General features: G+C 31.5%; 1 protein-coding gene across 1 annotated transcript; it reads left to right on the top strand.

The window, feature by feature from the left end:
* Positions 1 to 6,193: 6,193 nt before the first annotated feature.
* On the top strand, positions 6,194 to 11,071 carry LOC148276891 (dnaJ homolog subfamily C member 2). Its single transcript, XM_088233621.1, has 2 exons — positions 6,194 to 7,283; positions 9,728 to 11,071. The coding sequence occupies exons 1-2, from the start codon at positions 6,414 to 6,416 to the stop codon at positions 10,763 to 10,765; spliced, it is 1,908 nt and encodes a 635-aa protein (XP_088089747.1). The 5' UTR covers positions 6,194 to 6,413; the 3' UTR covers positions 10,766 to 11,071.
* The last annotated feature ends 316 nt before the right edge of the window (positions 11,072 to 11,387 follow it).

Raw genomic sequence — 11,387 nt, 5'->3', positions numbered from 1 at the left:
TGGCTTATTGCGGTGTATTCTGACTGGCATTCTCTCTCATATTTTAGACTCTCGACAAGTATTATATGGAATATTGTCATTAGTTGTATGAACTACTGTTTATTCATATCGTTAATTATATAAAAAAACATTTGAATAATTTATTTCTTCAGTCCAAATATGACTTTGTATAAAATTAAATAGTGATAAATTAATTAACTATTACTAAATCTAATTATATATACATATCGTCAATTTCATTCAAACTCGGCCATTTCAACTTATGAATGAAATTACTGTAAATATTTATGTATATTTTTATAATCTTAAATTTTAATATTGTTTTTTTTATACCTGTATAAATATTATAAAACAACTTTTTTTGTATAAGCTAGAAGCCCTGTGCCATTTTTTGAACTTACGTGTTTTATTTCAAATGTATACCTATAGTATTTCATTTTTAAATTATTTACTGGGAAAAATTTCATATCTTATATCATTCATCCAGATTTCTATATACTCCGTTTTATATTGTGGATTTTATTAGTGATGCTACTTATTTTCGTATGGCTTTATAAAATTTAATTATTTTTACTAATTCCTTACTTGTTTTACCTGAAAAGATAAATTTCCATTAAATTTTCAGCTTAATTGTTGTAAAAAATATTACATTTAAATTTCAATGATGTTTTGAATTCATATCACACATCAATTATAATATTATTTGCTACGTGACAAATTTTATTATTATTATTTTTTGAGCCTTTTATTTTATTTTTTATTGATCCACAAATCAATGGTGGTAACCTGTGGATTAATTTGACATTTTAAACAACACAATTAAGCGCCACAAATATTTTAATATCTTTTTATTTTGTTTACCACTGTTTCTCCACTAAAAAATAGCTTAGTCTAATACTAATCAATTCTACATAAATTATAATAATAGAAATTTCTTATAAGATACACTATTGCCTCTCTTTCAATCAAAAATAAAGAAAATTGTTGCAAAGCCTTGCATGTATTTTTTAAACTTTCTTACTGATAGCATTTTTTCCGTTTTTTTTGCTATTTTTTTGCACGGAGTGAAAGTGAAAGCACATTAAATTTGTTTTATAGATTAGTTTTATTCTGGTCAGATCAGTTGTCAATTTTTAATAAATTATTTTCTAAAGATTATAATTAAATTATGTTTTTAGCCAAATGGCATATAAATAGAAATACATAATTTTTAATATCGTAACATGTTTTTTATTGTTTTTTCAGTGTATATGTTTATAAACAAATATAAATACAAAGTTATAAAGATAAATAACGATTTACTTTTTTTCAATTCAGGTAGGTAAAATTATTAATTATTATTTATTTATGAAAGCATGTATGTATGTATGTGTTTAATATTATGTTTTAAATCTACCAAATATGTAAATATTTTTTTTACAATGATCAGTTTTTGTATATATTAAGTTGATTTGTTTCAATCGTGTGACAGTTGTGTTTTTCAATGTTTAGTCAATTATCTTTTAAATGTATAATTTCGAATTAGCGTTTCACACTGTGTTTTATAACTGTATGATTTCGTGTGTAATAGATTGATAGATAAATTAATAATCTAACAAAGGGACCTAATCTATCTAATATAACAGGTGCGGTTATTTTCAATGTTATCTATGCGTATGGTCTTTTTTGGTTGATCCTGTGTAAGTTGGAATCTTTCCAACGTTTCAGCTGCTCTTGCAGAAGCCATTATTTTGTAACCGAAACCTTGGAACGAGTCCAACCTACATGATATCACCCCAAAAAGACTATTCATATTCTGAAAGGGTATTATTAAAACTAAAATTAATAAAAAGTATCATCAAAATAAAATTATTAAAAAAAATAATCATCTTTGATTTTTATTTAAAAAGTCTTGGTAATATAAGCAAATGAAAATTATTCTTAACCAGCTTCATAATGGTTTTATTGCACAACTTTGTATCCACTGTTTATTTATTGTTTTTTCGATTTAATGCTAAATTTTTCTGTGATGTAATTAAAAGCTTTGTGATAGCAAAAAATAGAATTCACATATGCTTTCACTTTCAAACTACACATGGCTATATTTGTGTAGTATCAAAATCATTCTTAACAAGTTCGCGGTTATGCTGGCTATAGTCGTCAAAATTGTGTCTCTTATTTATAAAATAGCAACTTTGGCCGTCAGTTCAAAAGACATTGGTAGTGAAAAGACGGCCATAGCCTACGTGAAACTGAAGTAGTTATATGGTAGGAAGAGAGATTTTGTCCTTATAAAAAACAGTCAGCAACCAAAGTGCCCCAGTATGTTAGACGAATAAGATTTACTTCAAATCATCAACTACGGTCCAATCGGAAGTGAAATATTACAAAAAATAAGAAAGTTATGACATATACTCATATGAATGAGTGCATCCTATGAGAAAAAGGTGTCTGCGTACATGTTAAAATTGTTAAATATATAATAATAATACTTTGCATATCCTGGTTTAAATAAAATTTACTACCCTTTGCGATATTTATATTATTATATATGTGCAGCATATTAAAAAAAAATATTTGAAGCATTGACTTTGTGGTAAAACATTTGACTGGATGTTATTGAATATTTGTGTATAACCACTTACCGACTTTTCTATGTCATGGAAAGGTAATTTTTAATAGCATTTAGTAAAAAATATTTAAAATGTGACTACATATTTCTATTTACCTCCCTAATCTGTCAAAATTATCAATATAATATTATCTATCGGTGGGGGAAACAATCAGATAAGTCAAAATGCCTTACTTTTCAGAAGACAGTTTTTTGTGTCTCAAACAATATAGGAATCAAATGTAACATTGAAAGACTGTCCTTTTTAAAATACTTATAAGAGTTGGATTATTGCTATTAATCGGGAATACATTGTTAGGTGATAACTCTTCTATGTTACATTGTTTTAGGCATAAAGTTAGAAAAGGTTCTTCTCCGAGAAAACTTTTTTGTAGCCAATAACTTTTACATTTATTTTGTGCAATAAAGTATTATCCTTAATAATGTTATTTGACTTACGTGTTTTGGAAAACCTGTGAACATAGTTGCATACTACAAGATGAGCAAATCAAAACAATATTGAAAAGTTGACTTATGTGATTGTTTCCCCCCACCCATAGATATATTCTTGTACACAGGAATTGACATTATTAGTGGTTCCAGGGTCTCGGGTACACGGTGTTAAATGCGACAATGTTTTGTTTTAATAATTATATTATAAATTATGAGAGAGAAAGATTTTAGTGTACTAAACCTTTACATATTAAATTGTAACAGGGTCGAACAAAGAACTACAAAATAAACACTTTTTACTTTCATAATTTGTTTTATGTGTGAAAATTTAGTTTTGCATGTGTGAATTTTAACTGAAAAGAATATGTATTCCTTAACACTATTTCGTAAAATAGTTCTGAATTTTGTCCCCTTTAAATCTAATTGAATTATTGATGCTTTATTTCATAAGTCCACTAGATAATATGTTTTATATGATTTCAATTTAATTTGATAAATTGGTTTTAAAAAACTTTCCCGAAAATTCTCCCAATTTTTTTGCATGCTGTTACAATAATTATTATTTTTACCTGATTCATAGAATCCTACTTCTGAAACTAAAAAAAAACATTACCTATCTACTTGTCCCAAAACTCCTTAGGAATATTATATAAAAGTATGCATAGTTTCCTAAATAAATAAAATATGCAGAAAAGGAAAAAAAAGAGTCATTCATATTTTTTGGCATAGGGCACACATTGGAATATCAATTACAGATTAATATTGTAAATGTATTATATGAAGGTATCATATAAGTATTATGATTCAAATACCAATCCAGGGTAACATTAAAAATATAATGAAAACTGCTCTCAACAAATATTTTAATGTTGACCAAAGCTATCATGCATGCAAGAGTGTTACCACTACACTGCAAAGATGGCCTAAGAAAACATTACTACATCTCAATAGTATATAAATAAAATGATAATAAGAAATTAACTTACATAATTATATTTTAAATATTTATCCCAATGTAGATAATTCCATTATTCTGCAAAATCCCATTAACTTTGCTATTTCTTAACATAATAATATCATTTAGATGATGTTTGTTTACAATTCTTAAAATAAGGTAAAAATAAAACAGTGTGCAATCTTAAGAATTCGCTGATAACATAATTAAGTTTTCTTGACCCATTAATGATTAATGATTCTCTTTTTAATTAAATAAGTTGCTTTTTAACAATACTTTTTATTTTACTTTAATAACATTGGTTGGAAAATGCACTTATGAACTGCTACTATTATTTTTCTATCAAATTTGCGATGAGATCATAATTCAAAGGAAAACCATTTTCATACAAAAAAAATATGTGTATGATCTTGACAATTGTATCAGTTTACGCAGAATACCAACAATATACTTTGTCTGAAAACATGAAAATCATACTAGCACGCATTTACATTACGTGTGTATTTATGTAAATTTTGTTTTCGTTTAAATAAATGTTTGCAAATTTTACCAAGTTGACAGAATATGGACAATCTTAATAGAACCCCATTAAATTATTTAGCAATAATGATGCCTTAAATCACATATATATGTATTTATTTAAACGTATGTGTTTAATAATGTATGTATGTAAATATTCATTTCTGGTTTACTTTGCATATTTCTTTGTTATATTATGTGTACAAAATGTTAATAATTTTGTTATTTTGTACTATAGCACATTTTTACATTTTGTTATGAATTAATTAAAACATGTTTGTATTCTATGTTTGATTTATTTAACCCTTACAAAACTGTTTTAAAAGTTAAAATAAATGTTTGGAAAGGGTGATGGAATTGATTGTACGCTATGTACGAAGGGAGATTCAAAAGTAATCTACCTAGGTGTGAAGAAACAGACGTACGGATTTTTAAAAATTGTTTTTCAATGTAATTTTCTAGAGCAATACATTTACTCCACTTCGCAGGGAGTGCGTTAATACTGTTAGAAAAAAAATTCAACTCCTGGTCTTCATCATCCCCCGAAAATCTCCGTCCCCTTAGGTCTTTATTAAAATGTCGAAATAGATACAAATCACAGGGGGCCAGGTCTGGACTGTAGGGGGGGTGATTTCATTCTATAAACCCCTATTCAGTCACAACAGGCCGAGCAATGCGTGACTTGTGTACGGGGTGGGGTTATTATCATGAAGAAGGAGCACCCCGCAACTTGACTTTCCCTGTCGCTTCTCCAGTGTTGCCGCCTTCAGTTTTTGCAAAACACCAGCGTAATAGGCCCCTGTGATCGTCTCCTTGTGGGGAAGGTAATCATCAAGAGAAAACCTTCATTATCCCAGAATATAGTCGCCATAATCTTCCCGGCGGACGGTTGAGTCCGGAATTTCTTGGGCGGCGGAGAACCCTTATGTTTCCACTGCATTGACTCTTGAGTTGTTTCCGGATCTCAATGGTGAATCCAGGTGTCATTACCCGTCACTATTTGAGGCAAAAAGCTTCGCCGCTTTCATCAAATAGGTCGAAATTTTCTTTTGAAAACTGAACCCGTCGTTCCTTCTGAAAAGGCGTCAGCATTCTTGGAACCCACCTCGCGCTGACCTTAGTCATCCCTAAATGTTCTTGTAAGATATTTATTATATCAGAAACGTATTTGTGTCCATCCGAAATGTGGAATAAAAATTCATGTGAAAAATACGTGGGGTAGTACTAAAGAGGAAAAATTTAGTTTTTATGGTGGCAAAGTTTCTCAAAGACGCGGAAAAATCATTTTTATTGGTGATTATTATTTATGTACTTCTTACCCCAAAATATTGTCTGAAAGGTAAGATCTTATTTATCACTAGCCTAACTAAGTCATTGTCTATATTCATAATATTTATGTTGGCCAACTTGAATAAACTGCGCGAATAAAAATCAACGTTGTGTTCAATATAACATACAAAACAAAGAACTATATTCTTTAAAGTTTTAAGTAATAAAAATTTAAGTATTTAATTTTTTCTTGTATTTTTCATTCTTTACTACTACAAATAATAAATGAACACTTCTTGCAACAATCGTACAGCAGCTGTTAAACATGTCAATGTCATTCAGCATTCAACAATATGGTCCTAACTTCAAGTTGGTACAACTATCAAATTTCTGAAAAGGTTCTTTTTGTAATACCTGTCGATAACCGCCTGGCGAAAATAAAAGCTTGTTCGTTTTAAATGTGTCAATCAGGCGAATAACAATGAATTTATTTTGAAATGGCAATCGTGGAATAATAAAATTCGTATTATAACCTTTTCGAGTACTAAATAGCGGTATTTAGATCTGGCATTCGGGCATTGGCATTCGTCTAAAACCACGTGTGGAGGTTATGTCAAAGTGTTAAAAATGAGTGAAGTGATGAACGGCGAAAACACTTGTAGAACAGTAGCTTTGAAATTTCCTATCGTTAAACGATGTATAGAATGTGTCGGTCCCGCATTCTTAAAATACCATACGATCAAACATCACGGCAAGGAAGGTTACGCGCAAAACGAAAAGGAAGATGACAAAGTTGAAAACACAGTTTTCGATGACGATGTAGAATATCTCCGTAGCCTCGACCCCAAAGAATGGAAGGAACAAGATCACTACGCCGTTCTGGGGATGAAACATTTGCGTATCAAAGCGACGGAAGAAGACATTAAACGGGCCTATAGGCAGAAGGTGCTTCGCCACCATCCCGATAAACGAAAAGCCCAAGGTGAGGAGGTTAGGAACGACGATGACTATTTTACGTGTATAACAAAGGCTTACGAGATCCTGGGCATACCGCAGAAGCGACGCTCGTACGACTCTGTGGACCCCGAGTTCGATGATTCCCTCCCGTCTTCATCAGAGATGAAAAAAGATTTCTACAAAACATTCTCCAAATATTTCGAGCTGAATTCCCGCTGGTCAGAGAAGAAAACCGTTCCTAAACTAGGCGATGACAACACTCCCAGAAGTCAAGTCGAAAAGTTTTACTCTTTCTGGTACGACTTTGAGTCGTGGAGGGAGTATTCGTACGATGATGAAGAAGAAAAGGAAAAGGGGCAAGACCGAGAGGAGAGAAGGTGGATAGAGAAGCAAAACCGGGCTGTAAGAGGAAAGAGGAAGAAAGAGGAGATGGCACGAATCCGTACCCTGGTGGACCTCGGATACAACAATGACCCGAGGATCGTGAGGTTTAAACAAGAGGACAAAGACAAGAAACTCGCCGTTAAAAAGGCCAGACAGGTAATGCATCGTTATTTGTTATTCTTATGTACTTCGGCATCGTACAGTCAATACCAAAATCTCGAATGTTGTAATAATAATCTTTAAAGTTGGCCCTTCCTACTAGCTTAGAATTGTAGACCGCCTAAAGTAAATTGAATCATTTGAAATAATATGGTTTATTTTCTCATACAAATCATGTAAAAGTGTTTCCAAATAAGTCATCGTGATCGTAGAATAACGACGGATGTGCGAAAGAAAATGATGTGCGTCATTGTTATACGATCATGACGAAATATTAAACATAATCAGGGCCGCGATTACAATTGGAAGTTAAACACATCATACCTACACTGTGATGTCACAGTTGAAGATAAATTCTATCAAGCAATTACGAAAATAAGCTACCGACCCTCTCGCTTCAAGTTTTGGGTAGGTACATCAATATGTACCGAGGGTACGCCACGGTACACAAATCTACGCGCTAAAGTGACATGTCTTCATTAGGACGTCATAGTTGAAGATAAATTCTCCCGAGCGATCATGATGATACACTACCGATCATTTATCTTCAAGGTTTGAGGTAGGTACATTGGAATGTACCGAGTAAAGCGTAGACTATCGGACCATTTTTCTCATATTTTTATTACCTATTATGTTTTTTCCATTAATATTTTTCCAATATTACAATTTCAAATATCGTAAACCCGGAATTTAAATATTTTTGCTAAATACTTAAAAATCATTATCTTATTTGCTTCACCGCATTTAGTTTTCAGGTTAAAATCGTTGTAAAAGATGGAAATCCTAGAAATAAAAGTGTTTCAAAGTAAATCAACATTGATTATTTAAATTCACCGTTTATTTTTGAGGTCTTCAACTTCAATTTAAGTTTAGGTAGGTACATATATTTTAAATGTGACAGTAACATATTCAACCTAGCAAACACATACCTTTCTTAAAACACACAAAATCTAAATAAAGAAAATATTCAACGTGTTGTTGGCGGGCATGGCTCTCAGTAGTTATGTAAAGCAACTAGGAAGCTAGTGACGGAGTTTGGTTGAACAAAATCAGCATTCTGTTTTCTGATTGGTTGAATGAGCGGAATGGCGTATGGCATGACAAATTATTACATTTGAAGTTTGAAACTTTAAATCCAGACAAAATAAGAAAACCTAATCTGTTATCGAAATCCCGGTAATAGAGCAGTCAATATCGGTGTTTTGAATATCGCATTTTTGGTCCAATATTCCAGTTTTTATATCATCAAAAAACCGATATCTATGCTCTACTACCAGGGCTCAAGCATCTACACATACCCATTAAAAATGACAAAATTTTGTTCCACTGAGCAATTATTGCTTTTATTTAAATTTATTTTAAACACAAAAGAGAAATAAGTAAATTTTAAAATGTCACCGAGGTCAGATAAAATTTCGACAGTTTGTACAGTGCCTCTAAACGGTGAAGTTTGAAAACTCCGGGTAATTACAGTGCATGCTTAAGACCATGCGACCTTAGAGGTTATAAAAAATAAATATAACTATTTTTTTTTTCAATCTTTTTGAAGACATGTATCGATATATTGATAGAACTGGTTTTATAATACGTACATGGATATCGATGGACGGGAAAGTTAACTATACCGTCTTATGAACTGTCAAATGTCATAGAAAAATCATTTGGCATTTTTGGCTTTAATTGCGATTTATTTTAATTTTTATCACTGGAGCGCCCATTTAAAATACGAAAGAGAAATACTTATTACAAGAAATGTTTATTTAGAAATTATTAAACGTGGAGTAAAGTTTAAGTGTCATTTATTACTTTAATTCGATCATATGACATCGGAGATAACATAATAAAAACGTGTATCGACATGTGGGTAAATTAAAATTCGCCATACCAAGAAAAGTACAGATCGTAGAAAAGTAAAATATACCATCTCGGTATGTTCCGATGAACATAGCGTTTGTAATTACGCCCCCAGGTATTTTTTAAAAGTACCTATGTACTTATTTATTACATGTTTTTTATATTTTTTTATGATTGAATTCTTACACAAATATTTCAATTTTGTGGGCCATTTTCAACGAGTCGTAAATAACTCACTCTTAGAAAATGAGAACCAAGTTGTGACAGAGTGGGATTTGAACCTTGGACCTCTGATCTGTGAGTCTGCGACACTAGTCGTGACTACCGTGGTACCACAACCAGTTTTATTTTTTCAGTGTCTAGTTTAAATTCAATCAAATAGTCCTGCTAGAATTTTAGTATCTATGTCCAAAATGACACTGTTAATATTAACAAAATACAGTAACAAAAATTAATGTTTCTGATTGTAAGGAATTGAGAAAATTCTTTATAACTTGAAACTCATAAAAATATTTAGAATTTATAAAATCTAATTAAAACAAAAAAAAATGAATGAAAATAACTAATAATAATCCCTTTCATTACAGGATGCGGTACAAGCACGTAAAGCCGAGGAAGAGAGGCTGTTAAAAGAAGCGCAGTTAGCCAAGGAGCTCGCTGACCAAGAAGAGAAAGCTCGTAATGATAGTCTCCGTGCTGAGAGAGAAATCCTGAAGAAGCACATGAAGAAGGAACGCAAAATTTTTAGGGACCACTGTAAGGCTAACAATTACTATATTTCTAATGAGAATGAAACTGTGGAACACATGTCCGCTGTTGAAAAGATATGCGAAACATTAAAATTAGTGGAGTTACAGGATCTCAATAAAATAATTCCTACCGCTGGAAGAGAAACATTTATTAAACTAATGAACGAAACGGAAGCCAAACTAGAGGCTGAAAGAAAAGCTCTGTCAGAAACACAGAAAATCGACTCTAAACACAAAGATATTATAGAATCAGGTCCGCCCAAGTGGTCTCCGGATCTGGTACAAATACTTATTAAGAGTGTCAACTTCTTCCCAGCGGGAACTAATCAGAGATGGGACGTTATAGCTAATTTTGTCAATCAGCACGGTACTTACGAAGACAACCGTCGCTTTTCTGCTAAGGATGTTTTAAGTAAAGCGAAAGATTTACAGAGCTCAGATTTCTCTAAGAGTTCCCTCAAAGTGGCAGCAAATCAAGAAGCTTTCGACAAATTTGAAAAAGAAAAGAAGAAACCGCCCGTCAATTCAGTTGTCGACGACATGGGAATTTCTATGTCTTTCGACACCAAGAAACCTTTGACTAACGGCAACCACGTGGCCGAGAAACCCAAGACCAAGATGCAGAATGGTGATTCCGAACCAGTTAAGAAGAAAAGTGTAGAAAGAGATGAGAAAAAGGAAGAATCACCCTGGAGCAAAATGGAACAAAGCTTGCTGGAACAAGCTATTAAAACATATCCTGTTAGTACTCCGGAACGTTGGGATCGTATAGCGGAATGTATTCCCAATCGTACAAAGAAAGATTGCATGAAACGTTTCAAGGAATTAGTTGATCTTGTTAAAGCCAAAAAACAGGCTGCCATGATAAGTAAATAACAATAATTTATAATTTAGAAACAAATTATAAAATATAAATTAAATTACTTATTGTTTTCCGCAACGTGAAAACAATCCAACCATGTGTCCTTAAATTATTTTTCTTACTCTTTGCTACTCTGTTTCGGTTCGAATTATCAACCAAAAGAAATTGAATTGCTTTAATATGATTTGTTATGTAAATTTTGAAAGTGTTATAATTTATTTAGTTTATAACTAATCAATATGGATTGATGACTCAGTCCGGATAGTTTGTTAGTTTTTAAACAAAATAATCTTTTTTCTAAATAAACACAACAAACTAAATGGGTCTTATTATTTTACAGGTGGGTGTTTGAATATTCAATTTTCAAATTGAGATTTTCAATTGGGTCTTATAATTATGTATTAATTTTATTATACCTGTGTATTTTTATTTAAAATTTCATAGAATTTGTGTGATCTACATAATGTTATATTAACCCATTCATGAGGAGAGTTCCATATGGAACTCAAAAAAGCATTGGCAATATATCCGTCATATCTCGTTGTCACAAGACAATAATCTCGCTGTTTAGTTATTTCTAGTTTCAAGGCATGTGTATGTACATGTTAAAATTTAGTTTAATCATTTCGAATTCAT

The sequence above is a fragment of the Micrasema longulum genome, unplaced genomic scaffold (genome assembly GCF_059751315.1).
Source record: "Micrasema longulum isolate JH-2025_06_02 unplaced genomic scaffold, ASM5975131v1 h1tg001133l, whole genome shotgun sequence".
NCBI lineage: Eukaryota > Metazoa > Arthropoda > Insecta > Trichoptera > Brachycentridae > Micrasema > Micrasema longulum.
This window is presented reverse-complemented; position numbering and strand designations above follow the sequence as displayed.

Coding starts and splice junctions, on each gene's coding strand:
- LOC148276891 (XM_088233621.1), top strand. CDS start 6,414: ATGAGTGAAGTGATGAACGGCGAAAACACTTGTAGAACAGTAGCTTTG. Junction 7,284..9,727: donor CCGTTAAAAAGGCCAGACAG/GTAATGCATCGT, acceptor CTTTCATTACAG/GATGCGGTACAAGCACGTAA.